The 27,929-nt window shown below is 36.4% G+C and overlaps 2 protein-coding genes across 2 annotated transcripts; both read right to left on the bottom strand.

Moving 5' to 3' along the window:
• Positions 1-2,146: 2,146 nt before the first annotated feature.
• LOC145219842 (uncharacterized) lies at positions 2,147-3,803 on the bottom strand. Its single transcript, XM_080087150.1, has one exon. The coding sequence runs from the start codon at positions 3,801-3,803 to the stop codon at positions 2,595-2,597; it is 1,209 nt and encodes a 402-aa protein (XP_079943276.1). The 3' UTR covers positions 2,147-2,594.
• A 1,316-nt stretch (positions 3,804-5,119) lies between these two features.
• On the bottom strand, positions 5,120-27,708 carry LOC145217529 (uncharacterized). Its single transcript, XM_080084791.1, has 35 exons — positions 27,510-27,708; positions 27,365-27,439; positions 26,192-26,299; positions 25,413-25,457; positions 25,235-25,322; positions 24,778-24,807; positions 24,537-24,688; positions 24,005-24,158; positions 23,235-23,345; positions 22,994-23,078; positions 21,055-21,278; positions 18,248-18,343; positions 17,754-17,804; positions 17,429-17,663; positions 16,759-16,882; positions 15,974-16,080; positions 15,803-15,872; positions 15,689-15,725; positions 15,452-15,577; positions 13,846-13,947; positions 13,682-13,771; positions 11,959-12,071; positions 11,732-11,827; positions 11,021-11,197; positions 10,809-10,846; positions 10,290-10,611; positions 9,081-9,968; positions 8,631-8,657; positions 8,466-8,556; positions 7,944-8,093; positions 7,575-7,676; positions 7,096-7,200; positions 6,426-6,506; positions 6,280-6,366; positions 5,120-5,395 (listed from the first exon to the last, which is right to left on the bottom strand). The coding sequence occupies exons 1-35, from the start codon at positions 27,565-27,567 to the stop codon at positions 5,329-5,331; spliced, it is 4,512 nt and encodes a 1,503-aa protein (XP_079940917.1). The 5' UTR covers positions 27,568-27,708; the 3' UTR covers positions 5,120-5,328.
• Positions 27,709-27,929: the final 221 nt, after the last annotated feature.

The following is a 27,929-nucleotide window of genomic DNA, read 5'->3' on the forward strand; positions in this document are numbered from 1 at the left end:
TATGATTTCCGGAAATTGGGCCAGTCGCAATTTTGTGCAGGGCATATGACAAAGTAAAGAATGCCCATGCAATTGCAGTTTGCACGATTATACAACATTTTCGTTCTCCCTTATATTTAATGACTTTATTCGATCCCAATTAGACACACTTTTATGTAATATAAGTTACAATAGACTACAATACGAGACGTTGTTGATTGTTGCTAGCTAATATTAGGAACGCTTACAATGGCCTATTTTTAGGCTAGGAAAACGATCTTATTGTGAAAATGCACCTGCAGGTTTTTTAACCTCGTTCCGTACTACAAAACGCTGTTGGATCGACAGGGTTTCACAGTGGTTTTCCGTGGTTTGTTTTTGTGTTGTGGATAATACAGTCGTCATCAGAAAATTAATTGTTTTTGACTTAAAGTGTTCGGCTAAAAAAATGATAATTTTGCTAGTCTCCAATAAATTTGCCGTCGTTGGCTTCTAAATTTGTTTTCAAACTCGTATGTAATGTAACAACAAAAGCGAACCGAAGTGCACCGCGAGTGCGAATTAATGCCATTACAATTTTACTGGATTTGATAATTGGAACCGTTTGGCCGCTTCCCTGGTTGCAAAAATTTACTGACATGTGTTTAGCATTAGTCGAAATTCAAATACTGTCTGTATGTAGCGACGTTTCACAAACGCGACGCTGCTACAAACATTTTGACGTTGGAATATTTTTGTAGTGATTGAATTTAACAAATCAATATTGCTAATTTAAATATTTATTTCGTTTGAGTAAGCGTGGTATTCTCCACGTTTGAAGGGTGTGAAATTCCACGTTGAAAAAATCATGTATTTTTGTGCCAGAGGGTGGAAATGTCCACCTTAGACAACACACGGTGGAAAACTCCACTCTATGTGTTGGGGTGGTGTGGCTTTCTCCACGCTTTCAGTATCATAGGGTGGAAATTTCCACGCTGTAAACCTCATGATGTTGGTGTTGGTGGAAAATTCCACGCTTAGGAGTTTTATTCCCACCCTTTTTCAAAATATGGTGGAAATTGCCACCATTTTTAACAAATTTCCACCCTGAGGTGGATTATTACAACCTCTAAATTTTACAGCGCGGCGTGGATATTTCAGGGCTCATTTCCTGACAAGTTAAGTTATGTAGCCTACGCAGGATTATCATTGAAATAATCTTTAGAAGATTCCCGAAACCGAAAATAGAATTACAAAAGAGTTTTAATGTTGGTTATCCAATCACCATTGTCGTGCTAGTTTCTGTTTACTGTATAAATTCCATTATCCACCAACATTTACGCATCTAAATCTAAACCGCGGTGTTCAATACACAATTAAGGCTTAGGGCTCTATTGTGTAACGCTTTCAATGGTTCCGTGAATTCTGAGGGTTCCGCAGTGGTTTCCCGAGATTTGTTGCGACAATTCAAACAGGATTGGTTCATAATACTATTATTGCTATCAGTAACGCTCCCACGTAGCTACATGTAGGCCTAGTCTTGCTAAATGACAAATTGTGACTTAATAACCATAGTCTTGTTACGTTGTGATCGAATTGCGGGAGAAAACAACCAATCCAAGCAACATGGCAATACGTTTCAATAAATTTGAGCTTAACATTTTGAGGGCTTCCGCAAAATTCACAAAATACCTTAAAGGTTTCGTGTCACTAAAAAGGTTGAAGAGCACTGTTATAGATCAAAGGTAAAAACGGAAGCACCGTGTAGGAGTCCACCTTCCGCAACGCGTTTAGAGTCAGGTTACTTATATATAGTCACTTTATAAACACAACATTACTATCGCTGTCAAATTGTCTGTATTTTTAGCCAATATCATTGTGTTTGCATGGCTGTCTTTGTTTGTATTTTTAACCAATGTGTGACTACGTTTGGCAATCTCTGTCATTGTTTGTGTATTTTGCAAATTATAGGCTAACATCATCAAAGGTCTGACTATTAAGGACTCGTATAAAGTTTCTGACAGGTCAATAGACTTGGGTGGATTGAGGCAACCAAATATTGTTTTGAATTAACTTTTTATATTTTAAAACATTCAACCCATGTTTTACTGCGATAAAAAATAATAAAAAAACATGCTTTAACGATCTATTATAATGCACACAACAAATGTAGCAAAAAATACACAGTAGAAATCTTAAAAAAAGGGAGTAATTTTTACGAGTGCCCAAAGTAACTTTTGTGTGCAAATCAACACCTTAATACAAGCACAGCAGTTTGAACTGCCAATAAGGTAGCTTATGTTTTAAATAAAGTCGAAAGGACACAACAGCACAAAGGAAGACACTATATTTCAGCTATTAAACGAGGTGGGCTAAGCGTCGCACAGTCATAAAAATCCATTTCAGTAGGCATCGGGACAACTAAACGAGTAGGAAACATCGAAGTACGGCACTTTGTAATAGTCACCTTTGTGTCGACCAACAAACAAAAACTCACCGCATGTGTCACTAAAAATCAGCCAAACAAGTAACACAAAGCAAAGGAAGGAACTTATTGCCAAATCGTCGAGTGCGCCAGACATAAAAACGGCGTCCTGGGTTCAAACCCCGTGAAAAATATACAAAAACAAGACAATTTATCCGTTTTCCGATCCTCCAGATTGCTGACGAGACGACAGTTCAGTAACAGCCTTTTTCACTCGCTTGGTTCCGAAACAAGGAGACACAATCATTGCTTGGTAGTTGTCGAAGGAAAATATCACACTCATTACGTTCACGAAAAGACTAAGGTCATATATCACAAAAGGAATATTTTTCGGGTAAGTGTTTTTAAATGCAAACGTGACCAATCCCAAAGTAGCCACATCTGACACCATACAAATGGCACCAAAAAATACAGATCGAAACAGAACTCGGCGTATTCTATCGACTGAACGCCTTTTCTTTTGCACTGCTTTTGCTGGCTGAACCGTCGAACTACTTTGCGTTGCTCGGTCACCCGACCCTTTGCTTGTGTTCGAAGTTCCGTTTACTTCAATAAATTCCGTTGTATTGACTGCGGTATCCCTAGCTGCTCCGGTATGGTAAACTACACGACTTGTGACTCTTCTCATAGAATGAATGAATCTTGTAGAAAACCTTCTGCTTCGAATGTTAACGCTCGTGGCTCGTTTTGTGGACATGCTCTGCGCCCGTAGTGGTATAATAAAAAGAGCCAACAACATAGACTGACCCAATACCAGAGTTGAGGCAGTTAGGACATTTGGTACTATAGAAGAGCCAACCTCTGTCACAACGCATCCATAATATCCAGGACCAATGTTGTCTGGATATGCAAAAAGGGTGACCAGCACAATAGCAGCCCCTATTAAGAATGCTAAACTGGACCAACTCAAAAAACGCATACCCTTACTGTGCAGCTGGGACATCGTTGGGTGGCTGTATAGAACCCGCTGTCTAAGCCAGAGTAATAAATACACGGGCACTAAGGCTACAACATAAAGTGTTACTGTAACATCGTAGAGCACCCCGCATGTGGGCCAGTCGTTGGGAAAATACGGCGGCACCACGACAAGCAGAATAGTCGATGTTATTCGCGCTGCAAGCAAGATTATAGACAACAGAGCAAAGGTGAATACAATTCCACCGTTAAAATCGTTCGAAGAGCGACGAATAAATCTCTTGGTGCGAATTCCATAGACAAGAACAGAAATGACCAGCCATAAAGTCCAGGTCAGTAAAACGCCGTTTACTGAAAGAGCGATAATTAAGTCTATTTGCTCAAACTTTGGAGGAGCAGTTACTCCAACGACAGTTGTCGCATTTTCTTGCATTTGCACTGACATTGTTAACTGTCTTCTTTGTCGTTACCTTCAACTACCAGACATCAATTTGCAATCAGGTTTATAAGAGATTGGCTGCGGCATCACATGATATTGCCTGATGCACTGTGCTGATCTATATTGCACCACTGGGTATATGACACAGTCTTTTCGCTGCGCATTTCAGAACACCAAAAACCGGATGGAAAATAGATGTGACGCGTAAAGTGGTGCAGCGTGGGTGCTGCCACAGTGATGTAAGATTGGCTTACAACACAAAATAAAAGCGCCTGGTTTTATCTACACTCCCTATAGTCAGATTAGCGAGAAATCAAAGCGATTATCAAGGACAGTAGCATATAAAGATTATCATTGTATTCTTTCATCGATTAGGCAAAGGGTTTCCTATTATGTTAATATATTTTTAAATTGAAAACAGACTGCAACGACTTAAGGCGTGGGTGTAGCTAAAAGCACAGATAAAATGAATTTACCGAAAGTGACCGCACCGTACAATGACTATCATTCAATATTGCGTTTTGGAACGATTCAAACGTAAACAGATTAATGATTGACCACCAACCTTTTCAACCCCTTAGCAGCGATGACAACGATGTGTTCGAAGACCCAAATTTGCGTCGATATTTGTTATTTTTAGAACAAGTAATATTGTTTGCATAGGAATGGCTCAAGTAAAAGCACGAGATGGACACAGGGCCTTTAGAAAGAATATTGGACTTTGAATTGTGGATAAACTGTGTTTCGACCCTTCACGTGTTTGGTGCAAGTTTTGACGATGGGGAAAAATATGACGTGATTGAAAATATTACACAGGACATAGTGAGGTAATGCCTGCGTTGGGCATTTCCAAAACTGCACTAATTGCACAATGTTAGAGGAACAAAACAAGCTTCTGCTATTGTGTAGGCATTGGTTATGAGTTAAATCAATGGTTCCCAACCGGGGAGGAATTCCTGCCAAGGAAGGAATTAACTTTTTCATGCGGTTTGTAAATAGACACTTGGAACTCTGAGAAAATTGCCAGAGAAGTTGATAAAGACCTAATTTTACATGATCTTGTATGTTTATCTATTGTAAGTTAGTATATTGGTGAGGGAAAAAATTGTAATTGTTAAGGATGGAATTCGTCAAAAACAAAAGTGCACACCGAGTTAAATGAATGATTTTTTAAAAAGTATAAAAACTTTACACCATAACAAAAATCATCAAACATTCTGTCTGCTTTTGTTAAACAATTCAAGCCCTGTACGATTTCCCACTAACATTTTTCAATTTGCATGGACTATACTTACCAAACTTTTTCTAACCAATGCAAATAATAGATGACTCGTTTTATTTATTTTTGATATTTATGTGTCAAGAAAGCGAAAACGAAAATGCACCACTGAAACATATCATGAACGAGCACAATACAGCGTTTGCTGCTGACAACATTACAGTACAACAAAATTGCATGAAGATTTTGGATGACAAAGACGGGAAGTTCATAACTTCATCTATGATTGCATCGAACAATCGTGTGTAATTCTTAATCACTATAATAACTGGAACGAGAAACTGAACGAGACCAACTCCGAGAATCGCGTCTGCGGGATCTGATAAAAACAAGTTTGTGAGGCGATGAGTGATAAACATATATAGCAGCGATTTTCAGATGTGGCCACATGCGACCGCAGAGACGAGTTTGTGCGGCCATGAACATCTTTATTACCATACAGTTAAGTTACTAGCAGCCGTGACGTAAACAAAATTCTTTTGCTAAATATTTTGATTTTAAAATTGCGCAAAACAGATTTTGTGGTACTGGGAAGAGTATTACCAGCCGAGTAGCCGTATGCGTTACGACTTTTTGTACGCCTATTGTGTTTAAACAATTTGAAAAATAGGTGCCACAGGCGTGAACAGTTAAGACTGATCGCTAGACTGTGCATCTAAATCTGTGCGTCAAGTTAGAAATTAATCTTGACTTTTCTGGCGTCTTTAAAATTCTTTACATCAGTAATTTACCAATTTTAAAACAAAAAACACTTGACGGCGGTTGGTAAAATAAGTATCTGCGATGCGGCCGTCATAGCAAAAAGGTTATGCATTCCTGGCTTAAGACGCTTGCAATACGAAGGTGTATGACAATTTTGTATTTGACAAAGGTAGTTTGTAAATCCGTTTCTAGTTTTACTACGTTTGTGACGCTCATTATATAATTACGTCAAAAATACTTTGACAGTTTAGAAGTATTTCACGTTCTTTGAACAAATATAGACATTTTTACGATATATAAAATTGGAAGCACATCGCCTGGTTATATACACCAGTTGCGAAATTTGTAGCTGTGTATTTTGAGAATCTGAAGTGCATGGAACATTTTTGAACACATACGATGCGTAAAAAATGTTTACGTCTCTAGCAACTCGTAAAACGAACTTCGGCACATGACGAGACCAGCATCAGTTGTTGACTTTTTATAACAGAACTTTCTTACCGTCCCGGACTTCTTGAACTCCAAGAACGCGCATCACTTTCGCTACTACTGTGGTGGTTGGAACTTTTTGCCGAATGGCCCCGCATTCTGAATGTATAAAGTATTTTTTTTATTGAAAGCAATACGCCAGTATGACGTCACAGTACCTTTCTTGCTGACGTCGGTAGTGACGACACGGGCGGTCAAGGTCACTGCCAGTGGACCAGGAGGAGGAGCGATCACGTGAGCTGGTAAAAGTTGAAGAAGATCAAGTAAACAACTGAGGATATCAACCTTCTTCGACCTTATGTTCATTAGGCAACCAATTTTTGTTTTTTGCATTTACATGTGTGATGATTTTCAAAGCGCTTCTGATAGGTAAAAAACGAACACGGCAAACAGGTTTGAAAACTACCGGGCCATTGTGTGCTTTGGGTATTTAAAAGCTTAATTTTAGAGCCATACCACAGGGTAAGGATGTCAAACTTTTTTAATAGGCAATTTTTATCAGGTAAAGACGCCCACAGGCCAAGGTTTTTTGCGAAGTTTTAAACCGTAGAACTAGAACATAAATATATGGGATCAAAGGAAATTGTGGGATTTTGTTGCGTCAGCACCGTGCATACGTTGCAAAAAGCTTTTGCGCGAAGTCGCAAATCGCCAGAACCCCAAAACTTCATCCAAACTAAGGCGGGTCATACGCAACACAATTTGATATAACAGCCGCGGGCCACGTGCAATTTTAAAGTTACGCATTTGCAATAGAACTCTTTGCCAATTTGGAGAAAGACAAGTTTAAGCCTGAAACGACCAGATAAGTCTTGTACACAGTTTTACCTTAACGACGTAGAAGACGTCGATGAATCGTAACTAAAAGATCTTGAACAGTGGCGACGAGATGTTCTGCTTCTAGATCGGCCGGATGAGTAGTAAGAAGAGCTTCTGTTTGAACAAACACAAATAAATAACAATCCAATATTGCAAACCAACTTACACTATTTCTAATTCAATTAGAATAACAAATAAGTGAATAATGTTAAACATAATTTTTTTTGAAAAGTTAACATGCAAACCCATATAAAGTAAGCCAAATGTACTTAACACCAACTCCGACTAAACAGATTGCAAAGTCACGCAAGTGGCCACACGGTCAAAACAACGATTTTTTGAGGGGGTAAGTTTATTGCGTATGAAAACAGTATCTAAATCAAAGCGACAAAGGTTTATTGTGTATAAATATTTGAGAAACTGAAAACGAACATCATGTTTTGCCAAATAAATACGTCAAACAACGTAATCACGACGTTGACGCATACCTGCTTCGGTCGCTATAGGAACGCGATCTTCCTGAACGTCGTTTGTGTTTTCTGCGGCGTGAACGGCCGCGGCTGTAACTAGAATCGTCCGAAGAATCCGACCTAATACAAGAAATGAATAAATAACATGTTTAACTCGCCAAGTTTTGATTCACGGCGAAAACAACTTCCAACCTCATTTAATTTATTCAAAAAATGCAATTAAACAGATATTAAACCTCTGCAAGATTTTTCACAAAAAAAGAAGAGAACACACATGTAGCTAAAAATTTGCAAAGAATCTGACTTAATACAAGACATACAAAGCTAACATGTCATAAAGTTTCTAACTCAAATCACTTCTTCTTATCAAATAGTAAGACTACAAACCCGCTTCTGTAACTTCTTGAACGAGAGCTTGAATATGAAGATGCAGATGAGCTTCGTCTTCTGCGAGATCTCTTCTTATCTTTTCGCCTCCTGTTCCGAACAGGGGTTGGCGTTCTTGAGGATGCAGGAGACGGAAGTGGAGGCTCTTCACTAAAAAATAAAGATAAAACTTGAAAGATCAAAACGTTTCTTGACTCAAGAATTATATCAATGATAATATTGTTATGCTTTCGTAAAATTAAGGCAAGGGTATCAAATACGTTATATTGTTTAGAAATTGTTTTACATCAACAAAAAATTAAATTTAGACTACTAAAAGTGGGCAAACAGCAGCAATGTAACGCAAAACTTAAAAATTGGTACTATAACACAATCAGTTTAGAAAAACAATAGGTAAACATTGAAAGCATGTTGTGTCTCACTAGGCCTGCAATTAGTAACGTTTCAACTTGGTTTAGGTCATACTTTGAAATTTCAACATGTTGCATGATATCTGACAAAGCAATGCTTATCTTAACTTACTTTGAACTGTTAAATATTTTTTTCAGTTTCTCATCAGTCAAATCAGTGGAAAGCATGGCTGCCATGACAGCATCATTAAGTCGCTTGGCATCTGAATAAATACATGATTTAGGTAAAGAAGCTTTAGAAGCAAACTAGGGTGATAGAATATGTCAATCTACAAACCTGCTATAGGTTCTGGAGGTCGTTCATCTGAAATAAAGTAAAACAAATTCAGCTTTCAACCAACAAAAGTCAGTTCCATATGTGAAGAATATTTTATCTTATTACATTGAAAAAATGACTATCAATTTACCACATAACAAAATGTGCTATTTGACCAAATAAATATGGTTCTATGCTCATAAACTATGGTTCTTTATGTCATTAACAATTTTGTCTAAGCCTTAAGATTCAGAGGGACTAATTTCATTTTTAATATAGCACATGTCTGGCACCAAATTCAGTTCCTAATGGAAACACAGTTTAGTTTCAATGTTAAAACCGACCACTGACTTTAGATGCATACTTAAAGGCACTGATTTATGTTCTTTTCAACATTTAGGTGCCTAGCAAGTATCCAAACAGAGTAGGCCACCCTCAACATAAAGTTTTATTCTATGTTTTACTACCTACCCTCTGCTGGCAATGGTGGTGGATCTTGGTTAACTGGCATTGGTGGATTGTATTCTTGGCCACCAGATGGAAGTGGTGGTGGCCGAGTGCCATAATGCATGTAGGGGTTATGCATGGAATATTGCATATGGTAGGGATGCATGTATTGTTGATACATGGGATGGTAATACTGTTGCTGTTGGTACATTGACATTTGTTGTCGCATATACATTGCATTTGTCATAGACGTTTGTGCTTGTTGAGTTACTGTAGGAGCAGATTGCACTGGTGCTGCTGCTGTTGTTGCGACAGCCTTAGGTTGCTCAAGTTGTTTCTCAGGTTCAGTTTTCTCATGGGAGGGTTTGTTGCTTTTTTGTTTCTTATGTTTTTTGCTTTTCTTCTTCTTAGGTTTGGAACCAATAGGAATTGTTTCCGGCTGTGGTGTGGCAAGTTTTATATTAAAGACAATAGGTTTTTTGGCAGCGGGTGCACTGCCATGAACAAGTAATTCACCATCATCTTCACTTTCAATCTCATCTTTTACATCAGTGACCTGCTCACCCACAGATTCTTTAGCAACTTTGCAGACTTTTGTGGCACTGTTAGTTTTGGATTGATCACCTCGATGCAAGTTGTCAGTGTCTTCATCAGACCAGATTCCATGGACATCTCGCACCGGTGATACTTCCATAGGTTCCTCCTTGACACTAGAAGGAGCTTCTTGCTTTGGTTGAAACTTTGGCATAAACCCAAACCCTGTTTGCATAGTTTGGGCTTCAGGATTGCTGTTGGTAAGCACTTTTACTTCTTGAACTTGGCCTGATGTATCTTTTGCTGAGTTCTTTTTGGTTCCAATTACTTCATTATTGTTGACTTCAGTTTTCTCTTTTGGTTTGGAAGAGGTGTTTGCTGAAATGTTAAATACTTTCATCAATTATTTTTTACATTTGGGTGCAAAGTAGATTACCTGACTAATTGTAATATATGAGTACATATATTTTTAGTAAAAAATATTTTAAATTTTAAAACTCATTACAGATAATTTTTAGTCAACCTGATTGAAATTCTTTTAATTAAAAGCTGTAGTATGTTGGTTTTTTTTTATTAACACTGTAACCTATTTCCTAATTCCACAAAAAATGTTTGGCAAATTGCTGTCGTTGCTGACTAGTGGCTGGAATCGCCACAATGTATATGGAAAAAGCCAATGAAAAAGATCCACCATCTTACCAGCAATTGCTTCCTTCAGGTTCTGCTTTAAACCAACTTTTTGAAGCAAGGAAATTCGCTTCCGTAATTCCAGTTTAGATCTGTTTGATTTTAAGGCTACAGGTTCTTCACCAAGAGACAACATGCGGTCGATATCATCAATGTCTGGTGATTTATTATTTTGTGCTTCTGGTGAAACAGCATTAGGAATTTCGACAGATGGATCAGTATTAGGAATAGAATTGCTGGATGAAAATTCATATGGCCGTGTTCGTTGGTGGTTTTCGGGGCTTGGTTCATCAGTGTTTTGTGATGAAAATGGCCATTCTGGTTGGTCCGAAACCTGTCAAAAGCCAATGTTGTGCTCAACTGAAAGAACAAGCTTTGCCTTTTAAAGTAACATTTTTATGAAAAGATATTTAAAATGATGAGAGTTAGTGTGTGTAGGTTTAAGACATACATAAAGACCGAGAACTCTTGGATAGTGAGTTTAGTCAGCCTAAGTATGATTTCACAAAAAAATTGCAAACCAATTGTTACCTCCATAGGCGAATTGTCTTTGTGTTCAAATTGCATATCTGCAAACAAACATTTGTAAAAAATGGTGCCACAAACTAGTTGCATTATTTTATGGTAATCAAGTAACAACAACTTACATGCTACAAATAAACTTGAAAAATGTCACTGGATTTACATTTACCTCAAGTGATTTGTAAACAAAATTTTAAAAACTTTTTTAAAATTTAGTTCACCTTCTTTGTCAGGCACATCAGCCAGGGAACTCTCCTTTTCTTTGACTGTTTGTTTTGATCGATCTTTCTTTAGGACAATTTCATCTGCTTCCTCTTCCTCGCCAAACTCCAGAGGTGGTTGCCAGGACAACACCTTATCTTCCTTGTTTTTCTTCCCCTTTTTGGACCGGGCTGCTTCTACACAGATAGAAACGTTATATTTTTGTTATGTAAGTGAAATGTCATTACAGACTACTGGAATGTTTTTTGTATGTTTTATCAATCAAAAAATATTTCTGTTTTAGGGCAGGAGTCACAAAACTTCGACCCGCGAGTTAGATCCAGCCCTTGAGGTCATTTCATCCGGCCCTCGACTACATTTTATGGTTCGCCAAATCATTTTGATAACTTGTAACAAATCTACTTTGTACCAAAATTTCCCTGTCACGATATGTACAATTATTATTACCTAGTTTCTAAGGATTATAACGCCCAGGATTGACCCAAAGCCGGTTTGTTACGTTACATACAAGACTACAAGCTTTGCTAGTAAGATGAGACAACCTATACAATTTAACAGTCGCATCACCACATTTTAAATGGGATTGTAGAAAGATGAAAGACCATATCTTGGCGCCCTTATAAAAATCGCTCCGGTTAAGTGAGTGGAAAAAGTCTGGTGACCCATGCTTTGAGAGGATGCCAAGCTTATTAGTAAAACAAGTTATTTACCATTCTTTTTTTCCCGACTTTTCTTTTGTTTGATAGCTTTATGCTTTGTTTGCTTGATATGACAAAAAGTTGGTGATGAATCAAACATGTCCAATACTAGAAAGCAACATACAACATGTCAATTTTTTAAAATCAAAATATCCAATGCTTAAACTCTCCACTATCTAAGAAAGAATATTTCAAAGCAACAGGTATTCACTGTATGAAACCATATTTAAAAAGCTTACCTGGTTTGGTTTGAACATTTTGAACAGAACCACTGGACCTACTAGAAGCATTTGATGACATGGAGTTACTCCTACTAGTTCTTGATGAATCAGTGTGATGCTTGCTACCAGATCTGCACAGCAATATATGAATTGATGTTTAACAAAAACCTGACTAAATATGACAAATTCTTTTCAAATTCTGTTGTAAGATATTTCTTTTTAAATTGTACATTGATGAGTCACTGAATCTACCTCAAAATCTGGAGGCAACCAAAGCTTTAACTACACCAGTGGTTCTCAAAGTATGGGTCGCGACCCAAACATGGGTCGCGCAGGGTCAAAAAATGGGTCGCGCTATAGTGATTCAATTCTGAACGAACTATTACTGCATTAAGTAAACACAAACAAATTTACTTAATGCAGTAGCAAAGTCAACTCACTCGACCACGTTTTACATTAAAATGAACCATGCATTACTATATACAGACGACAATAGGCTTCCAACTTTACTGTCACGCACATGGCGATTGTGACGTCGTAACAAGGAGAATAATAGGACAAGTATTCGTACAAGGAAACATGTTTAGATTTGGGATTCACTTCTATCAACGATCATGCTGCAAAGCCACGATGTGTGTTGTGTTATGTACTGTTGTCGAACGAATCGACCTCGTTAAGCCTGCAGCTATTTAGGCATGCTATGCGGCGACGACGTGGCCTCGAAATTGCAGTCCGTTTCGTTGTCGAACAGGACAGTTAAAAGTCGAATCACAGACCTTTTACTGAATATAAATATCAAGTGGTCTCTTGAATGAAAAATAGAGCCGTGCATTGAAGATTTATGAAAGAAAAATTTCCATTTAATAAAACACGCTACAATAAATCAATCATTAGTTTCTAATTAATCATTGTTTCTTAGTACTGTGTACTACAACTGGCTGTCTGCGTCTTTTTTCATGCATATTAGAAGAAAATATATTTTTTGTTGTTTGGAGCTTGGGTCGTGAGATGTTCATATAACTCAGATTTGGGTCGCGGTCAAAAAAGTTTAAGAACCACTGAACTACACGGTTAATTTATTTTGGTCTAATCAGGCTGAAAAAAAATCTATTTCGTGATGAATTGTTTTTAACTAAACCATGGTTGATGCAATTGAACCCTTTTATGACACCACAAAATAGTATGAGTCAGTAGAACAAAACATCCAACATTTTGCAAACCACATGGCTTGTGTTAGCTAAATACAACAATTAGTTAATGTATGATGTTTTAAATTGGTGATATTGAAGTTAGTCAATTCTTTCATACACTAAAGTTCATGGGCAAAACAGCATACTCGATAGACATGTTTCAGCAAACCAAAACTCAGGTACATCACTAATTTTTAACACAGTTTTCCTGAATCGTGAGGAATACTTACCAACAACATACCTCATGGGAGACCCACATTTATCCAATTTTTGATAGGTGGCGCTAAGAGCACTTTTCACATTTAAAACAGTATATATAAAAAATGCTCATGGTTAGGGCTATTGCGGCCGGGGTAAGGTATTAGCATTAAAAATTCAATAAAACTAGTAAAAGAACTTAGTAACTAATGTAAAATTTTCAAAAACTTATTTCCCAACCCCTCTTTAGTCACTAAATAAATAATTTAGCTCTTTATGCCATATATCGAAAATTAGCTAAATGTTGGCCTACTGTGAGGTATGGTGTTAGTAGCTCTACCGAATCGTAATACCTGTTTGATCTTGAAGAAATAGAGTTTTTGCTACTGTAAGCACTGCGACTTCTTGAATGTTCAGAGTCAAATGAACCACTGCTATCACTTCTGTTTATGACATATCTTACATTGAGATTTCAGTTTTTTTCATTTTGTTTACACATTCAATACAAAAGCATCACCTTTTCCTATGCGTTGAATAGCTAGATCGAGAAGATGTAGATCTTGAAGAGTATGACCTTTTCCTGTTCCATTCAAAATTATCACTCCTCTCACTGCTCTTCCTAAAATATCAAATAAAGTAATATCACCCGTGTTTAAGTATGTTAAATGGATGATATACAGTGCCGGCAAAAAAAATCTTTACATTCGGTCGGCAAAAAAAAAACTTCACATGTAAATTCTGCAAAAGTTCTTAGCTTACTGTTTCCGCCAAAAGCATTGTGTTGCAAAAACGCTTCTAGTTATGTCATAAGCTACTGTTTGGCTTCACTTCGCCGCAAAGCCATTGCTCTGCGTGCCTAATGTTGCTTTACAGCTTCGTGAATAGTAAGGTCGGTGAAATCACACAATATTTTTTATTTTCCCAAAATTTTAAGGTCTTGCAAAAAAATTTTCAAGCACTAAAATGGGTCGAAAAAAGATGCAAATGGAAGAAAAATCTTGTGCCTTGACTTTGTTAAAGAAGGGAGATTCTTTGATTGCTGCACTGAGCATGGGCTTCTTTGCTGCCTGGCGACATGGTAGCTTAAGATCCTTCTAAAATCGATGACGATTGTCCTGTTTAAAACGTTGTGGAGAAGCTCAGGGTGCATTTTTTTGTAATTCAACGGCGGTTATAGATGGATATGAGGTTACTTCACACTTCAAAAGCTTATCCGTAATTGGCGAAGTCTTCTTAGGTGCGCCAGAACCTGACTTTCTCTTCTGAACCATCCCGTGTGGCAATTACGCCGCTGACCTTTTTATTGATAAATTGCCTCTTTTGAGACCCCCAATATCTCTGGCTACAGCAATCGCAGAATCTCCATTCTCTAACAAAGTCAAGGCATAAGGTTTTTCTTCCATTTGCATCTTCTTTCGACCCATTTTAGTGTTTGAATAAAATTTTGTCAGACCTTGAAACTTTAGGAAAATAAAAAATATTGTGTGATTTCACCGATCTTACTATTCACGAAGCTGTAAAGCAACATTAGGCACGCAGAGCAATGGCTTTGCGGCGAAGTGTAGCCAAACAGTTGAACTTATGCAAAATTTACATGTAAAGTTTTTTTTTTGCAACCAAATGTAAAGATTTTTTTTGCCGGCACTGTATTGCACAAGAGCAGCGTTTTTGCTTGTGTGCTCACAATATATCATTCATTGCTCTGAAGAAGCCATACCGTTCTGGTGGGCGAAACATCAGCAAAAATACAAAACATCAGCAAAAATTCTTCATCAGCAAAAATTCTTGAAAAACAACTAGTATGTTGTTTAGCATTACACCAATAGAATGACAAATTTGTTACATATGGAACCGGGTGAATGAAACGCTTCTTCAATATTGTTTAAGAGAAATGGATACACAGTAAACCTTGGTTACACCAGGATTCGATTAAACCGGATCTTCACCTTATTCAGACAAAACTCAAGGTACAAATGACTTGAAGTGTGGTAAAATTTGAACTAAATCGACATCAGTTATATCAGGATATTCCCTAATCCAGACAATTTTTGGTCCGAACGGGTTTGGATTAATTGAGGCTTACTGGACTAAATGCAGTTGAGAACATTAATAATGTAAAATACCTTTTTGATCTTGAGGAACTTTTTGTTTTTTGTGGATCTTGTTTGTCAAACTCTTTTAAACCATCTTTTCCACTGCCAGTGTATGTTTGCTTCTTTTGAGATCTGTGTCTTTTTGTTACAGGACTTCTAGTTAACATGTAAAAGTATGATTTATTGGTAAAAATAAATGACCTGCATTTTAGTTATGTAAAAATAAATTTATAAAAATATTTTTTTTTTACAACAACAGTTCCATACCTTATTTCTTTGTCTGATGTTGTTGCTTTGCTATTTTCTGTAACAACAACTTGGTTTGTTAATTCCTTGCAACGAAACTTTTCTAAGTGAGCAATTATTTTAAAACCAACATACTTTTTCTATTTTTGTCCTTGGATTTTGATTTTTCTTGTTTGGATTTCTTGCGCTTTCGTTTTAGATGTTTCTAAAAACATAAAAATAGGAATTTAATATACAACACATTTAGTTATATTCTTGTGCGGCAAATAAAGAAAAAAATGACAATCTTTAAACTAAGGTTCTTACAGACTTTAGGGCCAAAAGTTTTTCCATTCCCACAACACCACTTAAAACTTTTCCTCCATCTGGAGACAGAGTAGGTGTGTTGGACACTCCTGTGGACATATTTCCATCTGTTTGAAAATAAATGAATTAAATGTGCGAACACGGACTAAAACTGCAAGTGTAAGGTTTGAATTTTATGGTAATGATATAGTCCTGAAAAATCCACAAAGGCAGAGGTGTACAACTCGGGTCATTTTTTCCGTATTATTCACTCCATGCTTCACCACGGACAGACATATTCGTGTATCATATATTGAGCATGTTTTAAACAACCATTTAATCATTTAATAGAACATGTTTTAAGCAACCATTCAATATCTGTCATAAGTTCCACAACCACAAATGCACCAAAAAATTCATCCCACGATTGACCCAAGGGCTTAGGATTTCCTGAACTAAAACACTTTACAGGTGCCATGTTTAATAAGATGAAAGGCTTAATTGGGCTGACAGGATCTTTTTTGTGTGATCAATACCAAGGCTGTTACTATGTCAAACACGTATGATAGAACAACAGATTATCTATAATATTGTTCAAAGCTGTATTGCTGTCTGAGTTTGACCTTTTTGGTTGCCAAACTTTGCTAGTTATAGGTGGAAATTGGAATATGTATAATGTAACTGCAACCAACTTTTGGTCAACAACTATGTATGACTCCAACATGCTTGGTTCGGGACCGTGATCCATATTAATCGGTTACACTACTTTGTAATTTCATCAATAAATACAAGTTCTGTTACAATACCTTTTGATTCAAGACCATCTTCAGGCATATCACTTTCAGAGCTGTCCCATTTGCTTTTTAGCATTGCACTAGGTGACATTTCTGATTTAACCACATCCACAGAAGTCTCCGTTTTCTCCGGTGGCTAAACAATAAATAAACATTGATAGAAACCAAAAAAGAAGAAGCTTTCAACTGCAAAGAATAAGCTTCACCATAATGTCAATCCACCCACACAATTTTTTCCCGATTAATTGCATATTACATTGCCTTGCTTTTTAAACATTAGGCATTTTACAACCACATGCAATAGAACAAAAATATGTGGTTGTTCAGAATGCTTTGTAACATAAAGAAAGCAATTACATCACAATATCTATTTGTTGTTTTAGGGTCGATCCAAGTTATGAATTTATGTTCATTATATATCTATAATTTTAAATTTTAATTTTTAGCATTTGTTCCACAGGGTCAAATTCATGACCACCAAAAAACAAATCAATCAGTTTTGGAAAATAGATTAACCAATGATTTGTGTTAATCTTATGTCCAAATACATATATTATGCACAATTGCGAACACAACAGTATTGATACCACCCTTTGCCCTTTCATGCATTACTACCTTGTAAAAAATTGACATACAAAACTACTTAACATTAAGAAACACCAAACTAAGAGAAAAATTTTACTTGAGATTCTGTCGATGCATTTGTTTGAATTTCTCCATTTTTGCTTTCAACATTGAAACTTGATTTTAAAACTGTTTCTGTGTTCTCTGATGGCAATAATTCTTTTTTCATTTTATCCTCAGATGATCGTTTTTTCTTGTGTTTATTCTTTTTCTTGCGCTTGGTTTTAACTGGTGTCACAGACATAGGTGTATGCGATGGAGCTGGTCCAAAGTAATCATCACCAAGACCTTGGCTGTAAAAGATAATGGAAAATTGTTCATTATGATTGAAATGTTGTTTTCACTGTTTAGACAAGAAAATTATATTTTTACAAAAATCACACCTTGCATCATCTTTACTGACAAAGGAAGTTGCTTTTGATTGCCTGGATTTTCTACAAAAAAATATTACAGGGTTTGAAATTTCAATGTAGTTTTTAATTAAAAATCATTGGCAATGTAAAATTTGATGTTAGTATGTATATCAATTTTCAGAAATTCAATTTCAAGGTTAAATAGGATTTGACATCCACCTTTGACATCCTAGCACTAATTTACATTTGGCTGCAAAAGTTTTGAAATAGATTCTATATGAAGGCCAAAAGAATATCATTCTATTTATGTGCTATGAGCACCATTTAAAACTAAACAAGGTTAGAATTGCGAAACTTATCAGATTTGGATTGGCATAATTGTTTTGTGATGTTGCTTCTTGCCAAACCTGTACAAAATGTGAACCTCTACATATACCTACATATATTTTATAAATTAGATATTGAAAACTGCCATTGCCATGCTATCAATCAATTTTGCATCATAAGTATAAAATTTTACTTACTTTTTTGGAGTATCATGACCATCAGACCATCGGCCATCTAATCTGTTGTCATTATCAGAAATCTCATCATCACTTTGCCATGATTTGTATTTACGCCTGAAAATTAACACATTGGTCATGACAGAGTCCATTCCAAGCTCACATAGCATGCAATGGAAGGGAAAAGTGATCAACAAGGACTTCAAATTATGTCCAGACTGTTTTAGTGTTAGAAACTTTCTAATAATTGGAAATTCACACCCAGATCTTACCTTTGCAGCAAAACCTTGTGCAAAACATTTTCTTTGCTGGAATGTAAGGCAGAAAAAAATATTTTGGTAAATTGAAAAACAAGCAAGGTGGCAACAATGTAAACAATGCACAAAATAGTTACTTAACAATTTCTACTGCAACTGTAAGGCTTACCTGTGTCAAAAATCTTGCAAACCTGTTTAAGCAAAACTTTGTGAGAGATTTACCATGGGCCTGGCATAAACGTCTATGGCAGAAATATAGAGTAACTTACCAATGTTTTGTTCTTCGCCATTCCACAGTAACTTTTAATGTGCATAAAATAAAATTGACTAAAAGTTCAAGAAATTTATTTACATCTTTACAATGGCATTGGGAACGCTTACTACTTTAATACAGGACCATGAGCTGTAATTTTGAGTTGTAAAAACAAGGACACACATAAAAAGATCATTGTTGCCACCAAGTTTGCTTTCGAATTGGCTTGCCACATTCCAAACAAAGAAAATGATTTTGCAGGGAAGAAAACAAAACAAAAACAGAAGTTAGACAGTTTTATTGTCATAGCATGTCCAAATACTACTAGGAGTAGATCTACACACTTACCACACTTTTCATCAAAACTTAACTCAAAAAACAAGCTACAATGAATTACAAAATTAAAACTTATCCTAACACAAAGAACATACACATAAATCAATTTTTTTCCTATCTTTTTTTAAATTGGAGAGAGCTATGGTCATAGGTACTACAGGCCCTCCCCAATCAGATTCTGAAATTATGCATTTACAGAATTGCTTTCGTTGAAAATATTAGCCCAGACATTCTGGCTTCAAACTCTTTTTGCTGCCTAATTTTTTCACACAGCACCATTCTTTTTCATCTAACTTGACTCTGAAGAACTTGAGGAAGAGGATGATGCTTGATTGGCTCGTTTGGCTGGAGGTGAATCCTCATCTGAAGAGCTACTTGAGGAGGAGCTGTCATCTTTAGAGTTCTTGTCAGTTTTTTTGTCAGAAGTAAACTTTGCACGGCGGTCTTTGGATCGGCTTCTGGAACGTCGTCGCAGGCTTCTTGATCGACTGCGACGGCCATGACGAGCACGATCACGAGATCTACTCCTTTTGCGATCTCTTGACCTGCTCCCATGCCGGTCCCTTGATCGACTTCTGCGCCGTTCCCTGGAGCGGCTTCTACGCCGATCTCTAGACCTACTTCCACGTCTGTCTCTTGACCTGCTGCTTCTTCGATTTCTTGACCTACTGCGTCTCCTGTCTCGAGATCGACTTCTTCGGCGATCTCTAGATGAATAATTTCTTCGTCTGTCCCTGGATCTACTACGGCGATCTCTAGATCTTCGTCTCTCTCTCGACCGACTTCTTCTATGATCCCGAGATCGATTTCTTCTATCACGGTCTCGAGAGGAATGACGTCTACCATGTGAACGACTTCGTTTCCGTGATATACTTCTACGGTCTCTTGATCGACTCCGCTTGTCTGACTTAGAGACTTTTTTATCAGGTGAAGCTTTACTATCTGTTTTTTCAGATGTTTGTTTTTTTGCTTCCGATGATTCAATGTTTGCAGTTTCAGCAGTTTTTTGTCCCTCACTAATGTTCATGGCAACTGCAGTATCTTCACTTGGTTTTTTATCAGTTTCCTGGCCAATATCCACACCCTCCTTTTCATGATGATCTCCCAATGTTTCAGTAACATTTAACAGTACAACTTCATCCTGAATTGACTCCATAGCAGCGATCTCGTTTCCAATAGTGGTAGCATCTTGCTTCTCTTCAGTAGGCTCCTCTATGTTATTTTCAATTTCTTGCTGCTTGTAATCTTCCTGAGATTCATTGGCAGGACTTTTTTCATTTTTTTCGGAACCAACCTCAACTTTTTCTTCTGATATTTCAGCATGTTGTGGATTTTGTGAGGTTTCTGGGTTTTCTTCAATAGCAACATCTTCTTCCATGACCTCCTCTTCAACAATTTCATCTTCTACAACATTCATATCCTCCAGTTTCTCAGTATCTTTTTCCTTTTCATTCTCGCTTGCACTCGGTGAACTAAAGTTAGACACAAGCAAATTGGAAGTGTTGTATTCTTTCTTTACTTCAATGTCACTGTCCGAGTAGCTGTCAGAGGCAGCATCCACATTTTTGGTCTTGCTTCTCTCCTCTTTATTAACTTCCGGTTTTGATTCAGACTTTTGTTCATCATTTTTACCTGCTTTGGATTTCATTTCACTGTCATTATTCCGGTGAGAATGCTCTTCATCACGACTGCGATGTCTTTCACGACTTCTGTTCCTTTCCCTACGATTTTCTCTGCTGCGATCATCACCCAACCCATTGTGCCTTGCCCTATCCCTATCCCTATCATACCTATGACCATTGCTCATTTTACGCTCCCTTGAGCGCCTTTGGACCCTCCCATTTCTGACAGCACTCTTATCATCCTCTTTGCCTTCTTTGGAGCTAGTAAAGCGTTCTTGCAAAGTATCCCGTCGGGAGCTACTTTCAGTATGGTCTCTAGGTTTTCTAGCAGGTCTATCATTTTTATCAGCACTAAGTGACCTGTCTTTGTCCATTGCTGATGGCGAGGTTTGTCTCCACCGACCAGTTTCCTCATCACCGGATGATTTCTTCTGATTTTCCATGCGACGCTGCCCACGCTCTGCCTCCCTCCAGTGGGGTGGAGTTTCGCTGCCTGTGCGATCTCGCCTGGACCTTGAACCAAAACGTCCACGGTATCGCGGACTTCTGGATCTAGATCGTGAGCGAGGAGGAGTTCGATATCTCTGTAAAGTAAAAAGAGGAAGTTTAGACCTCTAGCTTTAAAAAATTATTTACATAAAAGACCATAGAAACTAGAATGGTGGCTTTCTGATATACTTCCATTTTATATATTCTATACGATATTTACCAATTTACTATACACATCATTTGATCTACACATATGATTGTTTTTGTAAACAAAAACTAATGGGTCCCCACACGCGTGTTTGTGCGGATTTACGGTAAACAAATGTTGCGGTGATTTTTAAATCCTTAACAACAAATTTTTAGAAAGCATTAACCCAACAATAAAAAATTTTGTTTGTATTTTTTTGCACTATTATTGTCGTATAATAACAAAAACATTAAAAAAGAACGAAACAAATACTTTCAATTTAATCTCTTGCTTTGACCCAGATATTGTCGCCCAAGGTCGGGTTTTAAACACATTTTTTTTCTAGAAAGCTGTAACAGTTGTGTTACAGACACTTTAAATTAAAACTCGATTTGCTGCAAGTTTATACATAACAAATTGTTTTTCATTTAACTTTGTTTCGCGAAACGAGTACCATTGACCTGTAGTAACCTTTTAGGGTGCAAACATTTATCTTGCAAAAAAGTCAAGTTTATTTTTTCATATTTAGTTTGATTAACAAAGTTTTGCTTGACATATACAAAACCGAAGCACGCTTATTAGGTTTAAATCACGTCATATGTGTGAAACCTTTGCCAAAACTGAAAATGCGAGTGATAACTTAATAAAACGACATAGCATTGCTGTGCAAAACAGCTGATTTCTAATCACCGAAACAACGTCTCGTAAAACGCCTGTCCGACGTCAAGCTGAGCCCTCCCGCTCTGCCCTATTATTCATAAACGTACTCTCTTGGGACTTCTGCCCACAGTGTCTTTCTTGACCAAACGAGCGTTAGACACATTTACATTTCGGGGGCCTGTGGGTGTACCGCTGGGTCATTCGGGGTCAAACTTCTGGAAAATCAAGTTCAGATTAATAACTAACATATGTCCAAATTTGAATCAATTTGAAGCACTCTTTCTTCACCAAAACAGCGTTACAAACGAGCGTTTAAAAATTTTACGTTTTGGGGGTCTGTGGGTGAACCGCTGGGTCATTCGGGGTCAAATTTCACGGAGACCAAACTCGGATTAATAACTAACATCTGTCCAAATTTGAAGCATGCTTTCTTGACCAAACGAGCGTTACAAACGAGCGTTTAAAAATTTTACGTTTTGGGGGTCTGTGGGTGAACTGCTGGGTCATTCGGGGTCAAATTTCACGGGGACCAAACTCCGATTAATAACTAACATCTGTCCAAATTTGAAGCACGCTTTCTTGACCAAACGAGCGTTACAAACCAGCGTTTGACAGAAAAAAGAAAAAAAAATACGGACAAAAACAATATGTGTCCCCTTCAGGGAAGGGGACCCATAAAAATACACAATGTATTATACAGTACACCTCGGATAATGTTTGGACCCAAAAATTTGTCTGGATTAGGCGAAGAGCATTAACCGATGCTGATTAGTTCAAGTCCTACCACATTACAAATCATTTGTACCTCCAGTTTTGTCCAAATTAGGCGAAAAATTTGACTAACCGATGTTGATTAGTTAAAGTTTTACCACATTACAAATCATTTGTATCTCAAGTTTTGTCTGAATTAGGCGAAGATCTGGATTAACTGATCTTTACTATACTTTCATCACTGAAACTTACCAATGCACCACGGCCCTTGATTTTTCGTCCTGATCTTGTTGTCCACTGCCTTGATTTCCTATCATCAGGAGTTACATCTGATGTCCTGCAAATAGAACAACAAATTTTGCAAATTAAAAACGGTCAAGCGCAATAGCAAAAAGCATGTACAAGAAAACGAAACAACAAAAATACATCCGGGGAAAAAAAATTTGGTCTTTTTTTCAAGTTTAAATAGCTGCTAAAACACTTTATATCTCACTCATGAGGGGTTGATCTCTGAAGAAACTTGTTTTCTGGGATCTCAGGCACCTCCTCAGGGGTGATAGAGCTGTATGGAGTAGGCTCAGTTTCTCCAGGTTCATCTTCAGATCTGTAAATACCAGTTTGTCAATTATCTCCAATTCAAAATACACAGCACAAAGTTTTCAATAAATGAATGAATACATTTTATCACTTTTTGGTAGAAACCAGTCCTCAAAGCCAGGTTCAATTCTCAAAATGCACAACTCTGCTGAAACGTAGCCCAAAAAGTGCAACTACAAAGTAAATCAAACACTAGGCCAAATTTACTGTACATTAAGTGCTTGTCAAATACAAGTAAAATCGGAAAAACAGAGAGTAATGTGGCCTGTCCCAAAAGCGCAATCTGAAACACATGATATTAACATGCAGTTGTTCACTCAGAACAACTTTAGATTGTGTTGTTATTCTTACTTGTGTTGTACAGTGTATGCATAAATAAATGTGTGTGTTTTTGTTTTGTTATAATTCCTTTTTCAATTTCGTTCCTTACTGTTTTTAATGTAGTGTTAAGGGTGCAACTACTGCATCTTATGTTATGTCCTTTAATGTACAAATTTATTTTTGCTTTGGCGTATATTCAACCCTGAGGTTTTTGCAGCCATTGTGTCATTTTCATGCCTGGTTTCAAAAGTAATACAATACAATACAAACCCCATGCCAAAAACGAAACAAAATCATAACCCTGGTAACACTAGTAAAAACTGTGAAACTATGTGAATAACCTACTCTTTAGCTTTCTTGTGTTTCTTTTTGTGCTTCTTTTTTTCCTTCTTGTGCTTTCGTTTCTTCTTTTTCTTTTTAGTCTTTTCATCTTCTGAGTCTGATTCAGCTGCTGACGACTGTGCTGAATCATCAGTGGAAACAGACTCTTTCTGTTTTTCTGCACCCAAGGATCAATGTCAACCGTACTAACCAAAAGTGGGCAACAACAGTATTTTATATGTTCAGTAATAAACATTATTCTATCTATTATGCCCAGCTTCATCCATAGTTTATAAAGGAACATAATGGCCCAAATAGAACATGACAAAAAAAGACATTAACTAACAATGGAAAGAGAATTTGCTGAAAGAGCACAATGAAGCATATTGCTTGTTACGTCTATTTGGGCAGTTATTTTCCTCACTAGACTTATGAACAGCTCAGTGTATAGTGGCCTAAAGTTCTCATTTGTAAAAAAAGTTGGTTTGGGCTTTGGCATTTTTATAAAAAAGCAAACATGCAATTAACTTGCATACAATTTTTGTGTGATACATACTTTGTTTCTTTTGCTTGGAGGCCAGCACCAGTTCACCACAATGAGAAATTTTGCACTCTTTCAGTGGTTTGCTGTTGGTGTCAGTTTTCTGAGATTCCACTTGTTTCACAACCGCTTCACCACCCACAACTCGACCAAACACAACATGTTTACTGCAAAACAAGTAAAAGCCGGCTTGCTCCAAGCGTTTTTTGTTGCACAATAACCACTGTGTTAGATAATGGTTTAGCATCAAACTTACCCATCCAAATGTGGAGCAACTTGGGTCGTTCTGTGAAAAGATAGAAACGGTTTAATTTGCATGATAAGATAATATATACATAAACTTTTATGTGTCTTTCTCATTCATACACCTTACAGTTTTATACTACAAATTCAGGTGGTTTACAACGCGCTACAAATTCACATCAATGCTGCATCTTTTTATCTATCGTTTTTTTACATGTCGCTTGTTTTACACCTTTCAAACAATCTTTTAGTGGCTCAAGTGGTTATAAATGGGTGTAACTGATGTGGCCCCTCATATCACTGATGATGGAACAAGCAGTTGCCGAAATGCTTGAATAATAAAGCATGATGCTTTTTATGTCTATTTGGGCTATTATATTGGCTTTAAAATTAAACCAATCTATGTATAAAGCAGTTTGGTTTGCCAAACCTCTTATGATCTACTATTACATACAGATTTGTTAACTTACATGAAAAATTGAGAACCATTGGTGTTTTTACCACGGTTTGCCATTGATAACAGAAATGGTTTGTCATGGTTGATTTTGAAACATTCATCTGCAAAAGAAAGGTTTTTGAAATGAAACTTTGCAATTATTTTCATGTTCAAAACCATACATACTGTGTAACTGTAAACCTTGTACTTACCATCAAAATAGCCTCCATATATGCTTTCACCTCCACGTCCATTTCCTACATTAACAATTTACAAAAGGTTGTCACAAATAAAAACAACAAATACACAAACGCATTTTGTAACATAATACATAAACTTTGACAAGCAATAGGACACAGACTAACAAATGTTACCCTTGTCGTTAAACGTCCTGCAATAAATTTAAAAATAAATTTATTGATAGTGATTTTAAGCCTTGTGCACTTACCTATGTCATTCCTGAATTTATTTAAAATATATAATTTATGTTGTATACATTTTTTATGAAATAATATAAAATGTAATTATGCATGCAAACATGTATGTCCGTAAAGCTACAAAAACAGGTTGATTACAAATATACATGTATACATGTCATTGCAAACAGCTTTAACAGTCACTGTTTTTTTTATCAATGCAAAGTGATTGCTAATTTTTTAGCAACAACACAAATTTGCTGGAAACAAGGTCTGATAGTTTTCTACTTTTGAATCTGTGTTTATAAAATATTCATTGCAAAATCAAATCAAGGTTTGTCAATTTATTAATAATAAAAACAGTGAATTTAATGAACTGTTATGTTGGATACAATATAGATATAAAGTAACAACATATCATAGAAAAAACTATGTTTGCCAAAGAGAAGGTGAAAATTGATGATTTCTACAAAACTAATGTTTGCTGATGCATTTTAAAGTGTTCTATAGCATAATGTGACAAAAATACAAAACGGTTTAGTAATTAGTGTTTTTTTTTTTAATTTAACAAATACCTTCAGAAAAATCTCCTCCTTGCAACATGAAATCATGAATAACTCGATGGAATATCACACCCTTGTAGTGAAGTGGTTTGCCCGTTGTGGCACCTTCACCCTTTTCTCCTATGGGAAGTTAAAACACATCAGTTACATTCCAGTAACAAGTTGAGCTAACACCAGTAGTCATCAAGTACCAAATTACTGCTAATGGCTAAACTTTTTAGTGGTATCATAAAGTTAAAAGAAATGTTGTGTCTTACAAACTAACTGCATTGAATCACTTGAAAGTAGGGTTCCTCTATTTCTCGACTTTTTCGTTTCTCGAGAAACGAGAAATTAAAAATCCATTTCTCAAGAATCTCGAGAGTCTCAAAATTTTTATTTAAGCCGATTTTCTAACAAAAAAAAAAAAAAAAAAGTGATCGCAAGTAGTGATTCGCTAGCAAACCAGCAAAAAACGAAGCGACTGTTATAGATCTTACGCAACCAGGTGTGACTACTGCCTGGAAAAGGTGAAAGTTTATCGGCAACGCAAACTAAAAATCGCTGTTTCGGAAGCAATATAAGAAAGTTATGTGCCCAGTCCGCTCTAGAGGCAAGTTGAAACGAAAAATACATGCAATAAGAGGTGTCGCATTTACTTTTTGTTTAAGATATGTGATGTAATTTTTCTCGAGAAATTTATATTTATTTCTCAAGAATCGAGACTCGATTTTTTCGAGATTTCTAGAGAATTTCTCGAGAAGGAACTCTACTTGTAAGGCACAGTTTGATTTGCTTACATTTGGGTAAATACCATATCATAGGAAGACACTAGAAATTTGGTTGATTGTATGGCACACCACTGAAACTATCAGGTGAAACTATCATTATCAATTGATATACATGTAACGAATGTGCTGATACAGAGAAGTCTGCTATTAGATAGGTATGTGGTAGAATAGCTGGCTACTCTGGATCATTTTAAAGTTGGAATATTTGTAACAGGTTCTACATTTATATTACAAACATAGATGGAAGTAACAAACAACAATAAAATAAATTTGTTAACTTGTATGGATGCTGAAATTACAAAAATACAATGTACCCTTAAGTTGCACTAAACATTTTGGGATACATCAGTTAATGAAATATACAACAAATTATGTATTTTTTATTTAACAAATTGAACAAATATGGTTTAGTTACCTGTGCACAAACATCTGAAGTTCTCACAAGTTTTTGGACACTTGTCAGCAAACAGTTCGAACACAATTCTGCCAGCTAAATAAGAAATTTCAATATTATGAAGTACCGTCGGTTTATAATAATAACAAAGAGTAATAAATCGTACCTGGTTGTGCGTCAATGTCGATGTCAAAAAACACTCGTGGATTGTGTTTTGCCTTCATTTTCGAATCTATATTGTGGTTTTTAACTTAACTACCATTTGGTATTTGCTTCAAGAAAACTAGCAATAATTGTTTACAAAAGCTGATTCGATTTGAGACAAATGACTACCGGTAAGTCCTGTAATGAAACAAAAAAACACCAAAGTTTATTTCAATGTACCGTCTTCTAAATATATTTAGACAGTAACGAAAGTAAATCGTCATAAAACAAGGTAATTGAGGTATAATCAATTAAAACATCTAACAACAACAAACAATTTCTGAAAAAATAACCCACGAAATTTCTTTTTTCAAACTAAGTTTGCAGCAAAACTGAAAACTGGAAAGTGGAAAGCGACGCAATGGCCTCATGCAAAAAAATA

Source organism: Phallusia mammillata, chromosome 3 (assembly GCF_965637545.1).
Source record: "Phallusia mammillata chromosome 3, kaPhaMamm4.hap1.1, whole genome shotgun sequence".
In the NCBI taxonomy this organism is placed as follows: Eukaryota; Metazoa; Chordata; class Ascidiacea; order Phlebobranchia; family Ascidiidae; genus Phallusia; species Phallusia mammillata.